The sequence below is a fragment of the Miscanthus floridulus genome, chromosome 7 (genome assembly GCF_019320115.1).
Source record: "Miscanthus floridulus cultivar M001 chromosome 7, ASM1932011v1, whole genome shotgun sequence".
In the NCBI taxonomy this organism is placed as follows: Eukaryota; Viridiplantae; Streptophyta; class Magnoliopsida; order Poales; family Poaceae; genus Miscanthus; species Miscanthus floridulus.
This window is the reverse complement of record NC_089586.1, coordinates 103,271,153-103,287,029: the sequence shown is the minus strand read 5'-3', so window position 1 is coordinate 103,287,029 and position 15,877 is coordinate 103,271,153. Positions and strand designations below refer to the sequence as shown.

Genomic DNA, 15,877 nt, shown 5'->3' with positions numbered 1-15,877 from the left:
GAGGCACGTGGATAGCGCACGGGCAGCTCTCGATCTCGTGCTCCAGTCCACGAAAGCACGAGCAGGGCGGCTCTACAGCACCAGGGCGACGTCGCGAACTCGGTTGGCCGGTTCTTGGCGGCGGGAAGTTGGCAACGGCTCGATGTCCTCTGTCCAGCAGTAGAACTCGGAGAGGTCGAGCGCCCTGAGCGCGGGGCAGTCCCCGAGGAGCGGCTCGAGATCCGTGCCGGAGTCGAGGCGGGGGCGGGCGCTGGTGCCAACGCACGAGCTTGACACTGCGGAGGCGGGACCTCCAGTGCGGTGTGAGGCTGGCGAGCGTGGTGGGGTCGCGGCAGTAGACGGCGAGCGAGGATACGGCGGGGAAGCAGTAGGCAAGGCGCGCCGCGATAAAGGCGTTCTGGCCCGCGACCTCCTCCGCCGTCACGAACGGCGCGACGGCGCCGCGGAGGAGAGGAACGGGTGGCCCCACGGCGACACCAGCGAGAGGTCGAGCCGCTCCAGTGCCGGGAAGCAGAACGACGGCCTGATGAGGTAGAGGAACGCGTCCAACCGTGGGTCCCCGCGCAGCGAGAGCACGGCGCGCGTGGCCCGCTCCGCCGCGAGGAGCCGGTGGCACGCCAGCGCGGCGCGGTGCCGCGACCGCGCGTCGGTGAGGAAGCCCAGGATGTGGACCAGCAGCGGCTCCGGCAGGTCCAGGAGCGGATAGCAGCGAAGAGAACGAGAGGATAAGAATGAAGAGGAATGGGCATTTCAATCATTTCGCATTTGATTTTATGTGTTTTATTTTTTTTAAATCGTTTAATCAGCCCCTAAATAACGGACATCCAAACCAGGGGCAAACGGCTCCTTCGTTTCAAAATAACAGGGGTAAAATCACAAATTTGAAAAAATAAGGGTAAAATCACAATTGAGCTTCGGGCAAAAACACCGTTTTCCCAATTAATTTCGTTGCCCTTTAGCAATATCTCTTCCGATGTTTGCCCTTGCTCCGGCGAGCAGGTACGCAAGATATGCCCCCATGTCAAAACTTATTTCTAAATATCTCAACAACCAACCCGGTTTCTCAAAGATCTCAACAACCAACCCGGATACATAACCTTTTAAGAGAATTCATGCATTGCATCATTTTTATTACATACATGGCATTTACCACAAAACAGGGCATACAGAAGAAATACAGTAAAAACATCTCGGTTCTAAGAACAGCTTTATTAAAACGCTACTGAGGCAAATGCAATGCAGCAGTTTAGTAGGGCTAGTGGATCCAATTACAAGGTTGAAGAACTCCCTAGTAGCTTCTTGATGTCCTTCTGCAAAAATTTGCCAAAGTTAGTGCTGCAGGATGAAACAAGAAAACTCAAATGACCAGACCACCGACCAGGTCGATGTAGGAACTTACCTCGATGCTCAGTGGGGAAGTTGTTGGTGCGTACCGCTCCACAACACGCCCCTCTTTGTCAACCAAGAACTTGGAGAAGTTCCATTTTATGTTCTCACCAAAGAGACTACCTTTGCTGGACTTCAGGAACTTGTAGATGGGTGCAGTATTGTCGCCATTGACATCAACCTAACAAAGTGAAAGTTAAAAACTTTAAACTCCATGTATGCTAATTAGAATCACATTCACAAGCACATGGATAATTCAACTGATGCATAAATTAAACAATGAAACTGGTCCCTAATCCCCGCCATTTGATTTTTAAAACAATTATGAGATAGCCTTAGCAACAGAACAGTAAAAAAAAAGGGCACACCCAGTGCCGGAGGCTCCCACATGAGTGGGGTCTGGAGAAGGGAAAAACCGAGGCAAGCCTTTCCCCCACAAAATCCGCGGAGAGGCTGCTTCGAACCCACGACCTGGTGACTCAATGAGACAGCTCTCACCACTGCACCAGGCCTGCCCTTCCACAGCCACTGCACCAGGCCTGCCCTTCCACAGACAACAGAACAACATATATATAAATATATAGAGAGAGAATGCTTGGATTCATTGATCAAGTACGGTAGCTGATCATGAACGTCAAGCAGATTTTTTCCCCCTTTTGGCTTGGAAAATACAAAGACAAAAGAAATAAGTACTGTGTGCAGATTTACCTTGTCGAAAATTGGATATTCAGCCTTGAAGCGAGTGCAAGCAAACTGGACAATCTCCTCATTAGTGCCAGGCTCCTGCCCACCGAACTGGTTGCATGGGAAAGCAAGGATCTCAAAACCTGAAGACACATCAGATTGACAACATTTAGCACATCAATCATGTTTTGATATGAAGGAGCCAATCTATATGAGCAACAGAGCATGCACAAAAGACACACTCCGTAATTAAGGAATAACGAGGCACAAGATTAGATACTTACCCTGGTCCTTGTACTTCTCATACAACTGGCTCAGCTCTGTGTAGTTGGAATTGGTCAAGCCACTGCAACAGAATAAAAGAGAAGTGGCCATGTTAACTCAAAAGTAGTCAACATAATCTAATACAATGGTACATGTGCACCTCATGATCAGGGATAAAAAGACTATGCAAGAACATACATATATTCCTATATTCCTAACGTACAAATAGAAATGGGGAGAATAACATTGACACTTAAAAAGGGCGTACCCAGTGCAGAGAGCTCCCGCTCTGTGCGGGGTCTGGAGAAGGGTGTCAATGGCAAGCCTTACCCTCGCCTGTGCAATGCGAGGAGACCGCGACTCGAACCAGGGACCTTCCGGTCACAGGCGGTAAGACTCTACCGCTTGCACCAGGCCCACCCTTCAATAACATTGACACTTAAATCTCCATAAATAAATAGTGCAGTTGGCAGGTGTCCCACTATTTTGATGTCCAACTGCAACCACTACCACGCTGTCTGTTTAACAGGCAAATTCCTCCCACACATGGATAACTCAAATGTTGATTCTCAAGAATAGAAATTACTATGGCGCTCAGGGTACGCGTTTAGCACAATATATTTAACGGTAAAAATTTAAATTTGAATTTGCTACGATTATATTACATAACAAAGCATATAATGTGCATCTTTACTTGCTAGCTCCATCACACTTATCCACAAACATAAAGCTCAAATTATAAATACTCCCTCCGTTCCAAATTGTAAGTCGTTTTGGCTTTTCTACATTCAAAGTTTTTACTATGTCTATGTATCTAGACATAGTGTATATCTAGATGCATGGCAAAAACTATGTACCTAAAAAAGCCAAGACAACTTACAATTTGGAACGGAGGGAGTACACTACATTAGATGATTAGAAGAACTAAATGAGCATATTGCCACTAGTAAGCACCAAAGCACTCTCCTACGGCCAGTTTCACCGTGAAACATGACTCGTTTCATTATGAATAAGAGGATTACATGATGCATTCCACATAACTTTTCAAGCCATGATCAATTTTGCAACATAATGGAAAATGGTGTTAAGAAAGCAGTAAATTGGTACCACTGAGATGCAACATTGACTATGAGCAGAACCTTCCCCTTGTAGGTGCTAAGGTCCACATCTTTCCCGCTAGCATCCTGCAATCAACAACAACAACAAAAAAAAAGATCATTTAGGAAAAGAATCCAAGACGAAAAAAATCATTTAGTATGATAGCACATCCGGAGACTATCGGGAACGAAGCAATCTTCAACCAAAACTGGAGTAGGAAGACAAGACTTGAAAAACAGCGGAATCAGGGAGGGATCTATGTGCAAATGCTAAACTCCGCGAGGACATGTGTACAAACTTTGTAGCTCTCGCTTTCAAAGGGAAATGAGGAATTGGTATTTTATACAGGCGATTGGGCCGTTTTGCGCACCTTGACGGTGAAGTCGTGGACGGAGGTGGCGGAGGAGGCAGCAACCATGCTGAACAGTGCGAACCCGCCGGCTATCGAGCGCAGATCCAGCGACGACGAGACCGCGGCGGCGGCGCGGAGGATGCGCGGGCAAGGTGTGGACAGAGGGAAGGGGCTAGCGAGGCGAGTGTGACGGCCGTAGCGCAGGGGCGCCGCGGAGGATGGAGGGGTGGAGATGGGGACAGCGGCGCACGTCGGGAGGCGGAAGCGCAAGCGAGAGAACAGTGGGGCGGGGCGGGGAGGCATCGGCGATCGGGCCGCGATTATACCGGAGCGCCGGTGCCGGTGACGGCGGGGCTGATGATAGAATGAACGAAGTAGGAGTATCTTACGGCCGGAGGCGGGGCCCCCACGGGCCACGGCCGTATCGTGTTGGCGGTGGCCACGGACGGGGAAGGCTTAAGCGTTCCAGGGTGTGTCGTTACAAAGATGGTGTCTTGATGCTAAGACGTTAAATTTTGAGTAAATTGCAGTCTGGATACTTAAACTATTGGAACATTATCATCTAGGTACTCAAACTGAAAAACCTATTATCTGGGTACTTAAACTATTGAGCCATATCATCTGGGTACCGTCGCCGCCGCTGCAGAGTGAATAGGAGCGCGGGAAAATGAATTTTGAATCTTTTTCTTTTTCTGAAAATGGATGAATAGTGCTAGAATTTGTTATTTTTGTAAAAAAATAATTAGAGCTCCAAACATTCTAAAAATTTTTGTGTAGCCTCTATATGATGTACTCTACCTAGGAAAAATATGAAACTTGGAAAATGAATAGTTTTTGTATGTTTAAAAATTATCTCTTTTAATTAATAAATGAACTTTCATAAATTTTATAATTAAAATAAATAAATGTCCAAAAAGAGGCGGCCTACCTGTGCTCGCCTGCTCGCTCGCACACAGGTAAGCCGCCTCTTTTTGACATTTATTTATTTTAATTATAAAATTTATGGAAGTTCATTTATTAATTAAAAGATGTAATTTTTAAACATACAAAAACTATTCATTTTCCAAGTTTCATATTTTTTCTAGGTAGAGTACATCATATAGAGGCTACACAAAAATTTTTAGAATGTTTGGAGCTATAATTATTTTTTTACAAAAATAACAAATTCCAGCACTATTCATCCATTTTTAGAAAAAGAAAAAGATTCAAAATTCATTTTCCCGCGCTCCTGTTCACTCTGCAGCGGCGGCGACGGTACCCAGATGATATGGCCCAATAGTTTAAGTACCCAGGTGATAGATTTTTCAGTTCGAGTACCTAGATGGTAATGCCCCAATAGTTTAAATACCCAGGGTGCAATTTACTCTTAAATTTTCTTATTTTTTATGTCATTCCGTTTATTTTTAAAGGTAACGTTAGCTAACGGTGTTGCAAAAAGACTTAAATATTCTTAGGCCAGAGTAGCTGAGATAAAATTCTATTTTCCCATGTGACGCTCTCCAGCTGAGTGTGTGGACACCAAACTGATTGCCGTTGACCATTTTTTACCTCCCTAATTTAATTGGTATTTAAATTATTTGCAATATTTTTTAGTTTTAAATATCACAAATTTGATAGATAAGCATTCCATGTCCACCGATCCACAGCTGCAGAAGTAGCGCCCGTGCCTAATGTGACTTGCTCATGCGTCTGCTTTGCCACGTGAGGCGAGGACTTCTACGCCTGTCGTTCCCAGGTATTGCTCCACGGTGGCACTCGGCCACCACCAGTGCGCCACCGACGAGAGGGTCGCATGCCGCGCTGCTCAGGCCGGTTGGAGGCCACGCGCCGCCCTGCTCAAACAGGCAGACATGATTGCCGTCCGCCTCCTGGATGCTGTTGCGATGGTGGTGCTGCCTCCGCAGGAGACCATTCATGGGCCGCTGCGGTGGTCGTAGACCTCTGCCGAGTACACCACCGAGGCGTCGACCTGCACTTGGCTGCCACCATCTCCCCCATTCCTTGCCGCACCAAAGTCTGACGCAGCTACGCAGTACGCACCTTGGCCTCGCCCCTGTTGGTATCTCGGTTACCCGAACAAGAACACCGAACACACGAGATACTCATCGGCTTCCAGCATCTAGTACACACCATGCACGACACATCTACAGCACCCCCCAGGCTGGCGAGCTCCTTGGCGAACACCTTGCTGAACTCTGGCGTGCTCTCCGATTCCAGCGACAGCGCGCATGAGCGCGTGGGCCCACAGGTCAGCGGTCAGCGGTCAGCGGTGAAGCTAGCGCCGTCCCCCTCGCCCTTCGTGTCCGTGTCCACGGCGCCGGCGCCCTCGCAACGCCGCCACAGCCACACTGGGGAAGGCAGGCCAGGAGAAGGGAGCCGCCGCCTTTGGCGTCGTCGGGCTTAGCCTTTGTGCAGCCGTCCTCGTTCTCATCCGTGTCCGGGAGCAAGCCACCGAGGTCGGAGCGCTGAAGGCAGAGGAGGCGCTTCACGAGGCCATCGGCGAGGAGCGCGTCCACCACCTCCTTGCGGCCATAGTACCCGACGCCACCAGCGCGCCGACGGCGGGGCCCATGAGTACGAGCCCGACAAAGATGTCCTTGTTGAAGCGCACCAGCGCCAGCCCCGCGGCCGCGCAGCCGTCACCCCCCGTAGACAGCAGCCATGCCTCGAGCTCCGCGAGGAGCGCGCGCGCGGGCATCCGTCCTGCCGCCGCGCAGCGTGGCCATGAGGCGTGCGATGGCCTCGCGGTCGACCCACGCCTGGATCTCGCCGGCGACTCGCTCGACTGCCCTCTGCGCGCCGCACCGGTGGCACCGCGCGCGTAGAGACAGGGAGCTAGAGCACGATGGGCTCTGAGCTGGCACAGGAAGCGGCGCAGGGCGACGAGGTTGGGGTCACCGACAAGGAGGTCGTCGGCGCTGGCCTCGAGCGCGAGGAGCTCCTGCAGCGCCGGCCCGCGTACCTCCTCGGCCTCCACCCTCCGTACGGCGTCGTACCGCAGCGCTCGTAGCACGTCGAGAGGATAGGGTTAGGGAGAGGCCATTTTTATATTCTGACTTACTGGCCCACGTGTCAAGGCTCCTGAACTGTGAAAACCAAACAGAACGTGAACGGAATGACGTGAAAAACAAGAAAATTTAGCATCATGGCACCAGAGTGTGTTCGAACTTTTTAGTGGCACATAGGTCAATACCATCATTCATGATGCCACACGGGTAAAAGGCTCAAGGCTTATGTCTCACCACGTCTCATGTGGACGTGAGGGCTTTGTCAAAGCGCTGGCGCCGCCCGTCCAATGAGCATCTGACGTGCATGTTACCGTATATTCTGCGCGTGAACGCTTGACCCCCTGGCATTACCCATGATGCGACAATGGATCATATCACAATTATATATTTTATTTTACAAAAGATGTCACTATGATCAAATGGACATGTAGCCAAGACATGAGATAGCTCTAATGCACGATCGGTAATTCTGCCAAGTGGGCGCCCGTCCGCCGGGACACTCCGCTGCTGCCCGTGGCGCCAGCCCAACAACGTCCGCCTCTTATTTGCTTGTCCACTCATTCTACAAATGTTCTAAAAAACTCACCTCATTGCAACGCCGTGACAACACTCCGCGACCACGCTTCCGCTTTGCCGCACCACCTCGGTGACCATGTCTCTCTCTCCATCACGCTTCCGCTCCGCCGGCCGACATCTCCACCGCGCCTAAGCATGGGAGCTGGTCTTCCTCCCTCTCCACTGTGCCTCCCGCTCGCCACGGCCTTCTCCAGCGCACGAACCCACCGCGGCCTTCTCCACCAGACCTGCTGCGGCCTTCTCCACTGGAGCGGCGAGCTTTGCGCCATCAGTGAACTCCACGATCCGACGAGCATCCATTCGCAAGCAGCAAAGAGATGTTGCACTGAAAGAGCATGTTGCAAGCGTATCTTTCAAGTGTTTCAGATGTTCTATAGGTATGTTGCAAGTGTTTCATATGATTGTTGTAAAAATAGATCGGGATGTTACATATGTTGCAATGGTTGTACACGTATGTCGCAAGCTTCTGTTCCCAATGTTTTATCTGTTTTTTCAGATAAATGTTGCAAGTATGTTTATTTGGATGTTGCATATATTTCACACATATGTTGCATGTGTTTATTTGGATATTGCGTATGTTTTACAATGGTTTTCAAGTGTTTTTACAAGTGTTTTAGGTGCATATTTTAAGTATTTCATCTGTCTTCAGATGTATGTTGCAAGTGTTATATCTGGATGTTTCAAATGTAGATCGGGTGTTGCATCTCCCTCCTCACCTTCTGCTGCCTCACCTCGGTATCTCCTCATCCTCCCGGCATCGGCTGGGCATCCAAACCAGAGGCGTAGGCGGGCGTTGCCTTCTCTCCCTCTTCTCAATGCTAGTGACGTTCGGGGTGGCACAGGCCCCATGTAAGGCGCGCGGAATGGAGTGCGGACGTGGGCGTCCGTCCTGATGTCCAGGCGCTAGCACTATCGATGCATGATACCTTGAGAACTAAAAACTATTTTTGAATAAAATCACAATCTCTGAGGAGCAAAACCCATGGTAATCTAGACTTTACGTTATATCGACTCTAAAAGAATCAGCTTCACACAAAGCGAATGAATACTAAACCAAAGCTTTGGCCAAACCAGCAAAGATAAAAATAAATTGACATCGAACTCTAAACATTGAGCAAAGAAAACACCACCAAAAAAGACCTCACCGCCCACGAACAAAGTGAGTCAATAAAACATTGCCCGCTGTTAAAGATTCTAGATACTAGAACGTGGCAACAACTCCAAGCTCATTGAACGACGTCTAACCTCACAACGTGCACCTCAAGGGGATCATACCAAAATGACGTCTCTAAGAAGAAAACAAAAATGACAGCAAAAACATTTGTCATTGCACAAATGACTGGAGGTAGGATTCACCCGAATCAATCGCAGCAAGAGGCAAAGGGGCACAGCGATGCTTCCCTTCAGGGGAGTGGCGTCCATAGTCGTCACCATGATCAAGAGTGAGCAACGGGCTCTCCATCATTTCCCACAACGCCCTCCCACCATCCACTAGAACCGGATCAGAGTTGACAAGTTGTTACGCCAAACAACATTCCTCGAGGATACATAGGGTCGAGACGATGGATTAGAGGGGGTGAATAGTCATTTCTAAAACTAATTGCGTCGGCTAACCGAAATAAATGTAGAATTAAAACTATCGATCTAGCCAAGACTACACCCCTCTATCTAAGTACTCAAGCACCTTACAAAGATCCTAATTAGATAATAAAGGTGCCGGGCTAGCTAGAGCTCATCTAATAATTTTAGCTTGCAAGGTCACACAAACCTATGTAACTAGTACTTCAAGCAACGAGGGAGCTCCTACACAATTCTAGTGAAGCAAAGCGCACAAAAGTCCTATGCTCACTAGCAAAACTCAATAACAAGGCAACTAATGCCAAATTAGAGAGCGCAAATTACTTAGCTACACAAACTAAGCAATGTGACTAATAAGGTTACTCAAACTGAATTAGTCACGCAAGGGAGCAACTTCTATGCTACACAAGCTCAACTAATTACAAGAGCAACTAAACAAGCATAATGTATGAAAAGTAAATACAAGCTTATGTAAAGGGGATGCAAACCAACGGAAAGACAAGGATGACACGGTGATTTTATCCCGAGGTTCACGTGCTTGCCAACACGCTAGTCCCCGTTGTGTCGATCGCTCACTTGGTGGTTCGGTGACTAATTGGCATCACCTGCCGAGCCCGCATGTCGAGCACCATAAGAACCTACCCCAAAAATGAGGGTAGCTCAATGACACGCTCTACTAGAGTTGCTCTTCATGGTCCCCGCGGGATGAGCATAATCCCCCTCACAAATCCTCCTCCGGAGCACCGTATAATCTCCTCACGTGCTTCAACGGAGTCACAAGCCACCAAGGCATCTAGGAGGTGGCAACCTCTAAGAGTAACAAGCACCACCAGCTTGCAACTCAATCACCTAGTGCTATTTGATGCAACCTCACGATGCAATCGCACTAGAATTGCACTCACACTAAATCGGATGAACACTATCAAGCAAATATGAGATGGAGGGCTCCCAAGCACACCTACACAACCCACCAAGGCTTAAGGGTGCTCAGCTACTAGCCCAAGGGTGGCCAAGTGCTCTATTTATAACCCCACAAACAAATAGAGCCGTTACCCCTTCACTGCGCAGAAAACATACTGGCCAGACGCATCCGACAGCGCGACCGGACGTGTCTGGTCGCTGTACTGCCTCCACGTGGCACTAGCCATTTGAAATAGCTATTGTTGTCAATGGTTAACTCGCTCATGCATTGAACATTGACTGACTGGACACATAGGTCCATGATCGGACGCACCCGTGCGGAGTCCGATTGCCTGCACACCACCTTGCTCAGCACCGAGACTGGACGCACCACTACATGACTTGACGCTCAGCCAGCTAGAGTTCGATCGACTCCAGTAAGGGTCTAGAGATAGAAAACGATGACCAGACGCGTCCGGTTCAGCCGACCGGACGTGCCCCAGCGTCCGATCCTCTCTGGATTAACTCCCGCACGCCATGTGACCATGACCTGACGCATGAACAGTGTTCTGCCTGCGTCCGGTCACCTCCTCGAACCTAAGTCCGATCATGCGCCTCAGGTGATCACATCTGGCCAGAATACCTCAGCCTGGGCGTTCGGTTTTAACTGATGAGTTCGGTTCGGTTTTTCAGTTTTCCAAAATTTCGGTTTCCAAAAAATGATCCCCGATTGGTTTGCTAAAATTCCAAAAACCGACCAATTTCGGTTCGGTTTTTTAGTTTAGTTTTTCGGTTAAAACCGAATAAACTGATGCAAGAAAACAACAGCCAGGATTTAGAACTGACAATAGTTCATTCTTGACAGGATTTAGAACAACAGACATTATTTGAAGACTCAAGACTATTACAAACTTAACAATTCAATGCTCAAATCAAATATTATAAATTTGCAGTTCATTCTTGATAATAAACCACAGTACTCCATCAATTTTGATAAACAACAGGAAAAAAATAGGTTCCAGACTTGAGACTTCCAGCCAGCAGGCATCAACAACAGCAAGAGAAGTAGAGAACAATGCTCCACGGTGCCACCAGCCCACCACTCACCAGGATGTGTCTCCAGCCTCTGCAGCAAGCAGCGCCAGTATGTAGACAACAAGCCCAGCGCGAATGTGCCATGGGAGCATTCTGCGCCGGATTGTTGGCGAAGCACCAGGGAAGAAGAAAGTTGTAACACCAAGTAGCCACTGAAATATGAAATCAATGCATTAAGGCTCAAGTTTATTCTGAACTGGTCCTTGTATATAAAAATAAACGTCTTAAAAATAATAATAGCAGCAAAATCAATTACTGTCCTATACCAAACAAAAAACACCACCCAATGTGAATGAGGTCAGGACACTGCATGCTTACAAAGCTTAGCTGAAAGGAAAGGAGAAGTTCAATTTATAAATGTTTAGTTTGCAGCCTACATTGCCATGCTAAAAGTTAGGCTAAAAATTATTCTGACAAATACTCAGATAGCACTATAGCAGTGCAAGGCTTGCACCTAGTGGAAAAGCACTATTTTCAATTTTTCATGAATAAATCAATATGTCAATCATACACATGTCAAAAGGTTTTCTATGATCCTCAAAAGGGTTTGTGTGCATCACCTGTAATCCAGGCGTCCAGCCATTGGGCAGTAGCAGTAGTGCTATCAAGATGCAGTAGCAGTAGTAGTGCTATCCTTAGAAATGGCCAGGGCACCAATTTCTACAATAAGTGATTATGTTTTAGTTAGTACTCAGTGTAGTAATGTTACTGCAATAAGCTATCAAGATAAACAATAGAAATGATAACAACTTAGACTTAGCATTAAAAATTACCTTCCTCAAGCTTGGCCAATGCTTCTGTGTCCTCTTCAACACTGATGTAGTTGTTTCCACGAAGCCAATCATTTGTACAAACGAGCCGCTCAACCATTGTTGGTGTGAGTGATGTCCTAAAATCATCAAGTGTCCTTCCAACTGAACTAAAGGCTGACTCAGAGGCTACTGTTGAGATAGGAATTGCTAGAAGATCACGGGCCATATGAGACATTATGGGAAATCTAGTAGCATTGTTCTTCCACCATTTCATAATATCAAAACTTTTACTAAGCTCCTCATTATCTTCTAAAAGGTACTTGTCTAGTTCAGACTTCACAGTGGTATTGGCACTCCCCCTATTGCTCATCTATTGTGCAATTATGGAGCTCATCAATCCAGAACAAAATTCTGGTGTTTCTTGAGTTTCAGCAGGCACCTTGTCACTTGGAGATGGAGCATACAGTTCTCTGTACTCCTCAAACAAAGCACGAAAATAAGTGTTGACTGTTGCCCATAGTTTCTGACCTATTTCATCACCAAACATTATCATAGTTGCCATCTTGACATAGTTAGAAAGTTTGAACCGAGGATCAATACCAACACAGAAAAAATAACAATGTTAAGCAATTGATCCCCCTTGTCTTTCTCTCCTCTCTTCTCTCTATCCCCCGGCCTTTCTCCATACTTCTCTCCCCAATATTTGTAATACTTCACTAACATTTTCTGGCCCATTTCCTTACATAATGTATCTTCACTGTGACACCATTGTCTCAGCAGAACCAAAACATCAGCAATCTCATGAAAGTATGTGTGAGATGTTGGGTGACTTGTGGTAGAGACACGGAGGGTCAGCTCATAGAAGTATTTAAGAAATTGAGCCATTTTCCTTGCCTTTTCCCAATCTGATTTGATTGGAACTCCTGGTGCTTTCTCACTCTCTAACTCTAGACTATAGTATGGGTCTTCATCACTATACCTTTCAAAGGCCTTTTCATACTCTTGTGCAGTTTGTAGCATCAGGTAAGTTGAGTTCCACCTAGTACAGACGTCTAGGTTGAAAAATGCTTTGGTCTGAACCTTTGCTAACTCGGCACATTTCTTGAACTTTACCAACCTAGATGGTCCACTCCTAACATACTTAACAGCAGCCCGAACATGAGCGATTGATCTATCAAATTCTTTTAGCCCATCACCTACTATCAGGTTGATAATATGTGCAAAACACCTCATATGAAGGTACTCTCCTTCAGTAACGCAGCCTTTTGATTCATTCAGGACCCTCTGCATGTACTTAATTGCAGTGTTGTTTGCACTAGCATTGTCTACTGCTATTGTAAAAACATTCTCAATTCCCTAGTCAACCAAGCAATTCTCTAAAGATTTCCCAATGTCCTCCCCCCTATGGCCCTTAACCAAGAAAAAACCAATAAATTTCTTGTGCAAATTCCACTCATTGTCAATAAAATGTGCTACAACACACATGTAATTATGACTGTTCTTAGCCGTCCATGTGTCTGTTGTCAGGCTAACTCTTTCACAGTTGTCTTTCAAAAATTTCCTAAGTTTTTCTCTCTCATCATCAAACACTTTCATACAGGCTCTAGTGATTGTTCTTCTAGATGGCAAAACAAAATGTGGGCATGCTTTTGACATAAACTTTCTAAGGCCGGAACGTTTAGATAACACAAAAGGTTGCTCATCTTCTATTGTCATCTCAGCAAAACTCCTCCTTAACTCCTTAGGATCAAATTTCCAAGTAGATAGAGTACCAACACTACTATTGCAAGGGCTAGGTTGTAGTTGTAAAGTACCTTGATTATCTACTACAGGTTTGTGAGGATTCTTCTTGCAGATTTTCAAATGAGCCTTCATGGAGGACGTACCATTTAACTTTGTGTCACAGCGGAGTTGCTTGCCGCAGTACTTGCACTTGGCTCTCTCCTCCCCATTATCAAGTTTGATCTTGCTGAAGTGTTCCCAAACATCTTATCTTGGAGCCATGGGCTTCCTTTTCTTGCTTTCCTCATCTCCCACTTCCTCTCCATCCTTGGACTGCTGCTGCTCATCCTGCTTGTCATTCTCCCCATTTACAACTTCATTCTCATTCACTTGAACATTCAGATCAACCACTATTTCTTCAGTGTCCCCCATCTACAAGACATCAAAACAAAAACCAGCCATCTAGGTACTTAGTCAGGGTACAAACTAACTAACTAGTCAACTCGCATTGTCACAAAGCAACCAACATGCATCTGGATCTATTAGGCATTAAGTAAGAACAAGAAGAACTAAAGACTTACATTGGAGGACTGCTCTGTTCTTATGGCCATAGTTGAGGAGCTTGACGACGGTCGACGGTGGCATCGCCGCTGCTGGCCACCTGGCGCCCTGGCCTGCTGGGTGCGCCGCCAGCCGCCTATCGCGCCTCCGAAGGGTTAGGGTTAGGAGCGAGAGTGTGAGGCTCTGCGTGTGACTCGATTTGATGCGGGGAACTGGGGAAGTGAAGTGGTGCGCCTGCTGGGTGCGCCGCCAGCCACGCCTCCGAAGGGTTAGGGTTAGGAGCGAGAGTGTGAGGCAGAGGCTCTGCGTGGTGCGTGCGACTCGATTCGATGTGGGGAAGGGGAACTGGGGTCTGGGGAAGTGAACTAGTAAGTGAAGTGCTGAAGTGGTGTGGGTGCGGCCGTGCGGGGTGCCGTGGTGGACTAGCGGAGACGCGGAGTAGCGGTGGTGGGCTGGTGGGTAGTGGGCCGGTGCCTGGTGGGCTAGCGCTCAGAGGCTTAGCTCAGTGAGACAGCGACTGCGAGTCTGCGACTTAGGCATTCAGCGCTCAGCAGCGGTTTCTCGGTACTTTGGTTCGGTATGGAGTATAAACCGAAGCCGAAGCCAAACACCGAACTTCACAGAATTGGAAACCGAAACCGAACCGAAAAACCAAAATACTGACTATTTGGTTCGGTTTTGGTTCGGTTCGGTTCAGTTTTCGGTTTTCGGTGAAAAATCGCCCAGGGTGAAGAATACCGGACACGTCCAGTATTGATATCGGACGCGTCCAGTCACTACGGACTGCCCGAGCCTGGGTAAATACCGGACGTGTCCGGTCGCTATGTCGGACGCGTCGGGTCACCCCGTGACCCGCGCTTTCAACTCTTATTCTTCACCAAATTCTTCTCCTTTGCAAATGTGCCAACACCACCAAATGTACACCTCCATGTGCTTGTGTGTTAGCATTTCACAAATATTTTTCAAATGATTAGTCACTCGATTTACTATGCCACTCGATCCTAGCAACGATGCAAAGTTAGATCACTCGAATGGCACTAGATGACCGATATGCAAACAAGTTTGATCCTCTTGATAGTACAACCATCTATCCTAAACCCGGTCATAAACTTATCTACACACATATGACCGGGGAAACAAAATGCCCTATAGGTTATACATTTGCCTTGCGCATTCGATTCCATCTCCTCCAATGTTGATGCAACACATGCACCAACCTTGATCAACAAATGATATGATCCACTTCATATTATCACGTGACCTTATTGGTTCATCAATCTTGACCTCACTTGCTTTTCACCGTTGCCTCGGCCCATCGGCGCCAAGTCCTCCACCATAAGGGCAAAGGGTTTTTGTGGTGAAAATTTTCATCACAAAAGCTTATTTTTTTGCCACAAACCAGCCTTTGTGGTGATTTTTTTAATCGTCACTAGTCACCACAAATACTCACCTCACAAATACTCTAGTGATGATTTTTTGTTCCCCACAAATGTCCATACTCATTAGTGACAAATTGTACCGTCACTAGTAACGTGGCCATTTGTGGCCCATTCGTTGCCATAAAAATATACGTATTAGTGGCAAAAAATGATGCTACTTATAATGTTTTTTAGTGGTGATACTAGTTGACACAACTATATAGAATTTATGGCAATATAATTGTCACAATTACCATTGTAAAAGTGACAAAATTTATGGTCACTAGAGACTACATATTAGTGAGGGAAGTTTTGCCATTACATGAGTTTGTCGTGTCGATGCTTGTTCTCACTATTACATTATAATTGTGTCTAATGGTTTGCCACAATATGTATGGGAAAAAGAGGTAACTTGTTGACACAAATAATTTTCATTTGTGATGCAAACTCATCCTAACATGTAAATTACGGTGGCAAACCTTT

General features: G+C 46.9%; 3 protein-coding genes across 3 annotated transcripts; all 3 read right to left on the bottom strand.

Annotated features, from left to right (window-relative positions):
* Positions 1-72: 72 nt before the first annotated feature.
* Positions 73-1,020, bottom strand: LOC136465984 (F-box/LRR-repeat MAX2 homolog). The gene is made up of 3 exons (XM_066464510.1): positions 982-1,020; positions 429-681; positions 73-275 (listed from the first exon to the last, which is right to left on the bottom strand). The coding sequence occupies exons 1-3, from the start codon at positions 1,018-1,020 to the stop codon at positions 73-75; spliced, it is 495 nt and encodes a 164-aa protein (XP_066320607.1).
* Positions 1,021-1,059: 39 nt separating this feature from the next.
* LOC136467457 (probable phospholipid hydroperoxide glutathione peroxidase) lies at positions 1,060-4,242 on the bottom strand. Its single transcript, XM_066466171.1, has 6 exons — positions 3,803-4,242; positions 3,442-3,518; positions 2,355-2,416; positions 2,095-2,213; positions 1,400-1,567; positions 1,060-1,310 (listed from the first exon to the last, which is right to left on the bottom strand). The coding sequence occupies exons 1-6, from the start codon at positions 4,085-4,087 to the stop codon at positions 1,269-1,271; spliced, it is 753 nt and encodes a 250-aa protein (XP_066322268.1). The 5' UTR covers positions 4,088-4,242; the 3' UTR covers positions 1,060-1,268.
* A 7,303-nt stretch (positions 4,243-11,545) lies between these two features.
* LOC136465983 (zinc finger BED domain-containing protein DAYSLEEPER-like) lies at positions 11,546-12,255 on the bottom strand. The gene is made up of 3 exons (XM_066464509.1): positions 12,133-12,255; positions 11,715-12,063; positions 11,546-11,601 (listed from the first exon to the last, which is right to left on the bottom strand). Exons 1-3 carry the CDS (start codon positions 12,253-12,255, stop codon positions 11,546-11,548), a joined length of 528 nt encoding a protein of 175 aa, XP_066320606.1.
* Between the last annotated feature and the right edge of the window lie 3,622 nt (positions 12,256-15,877).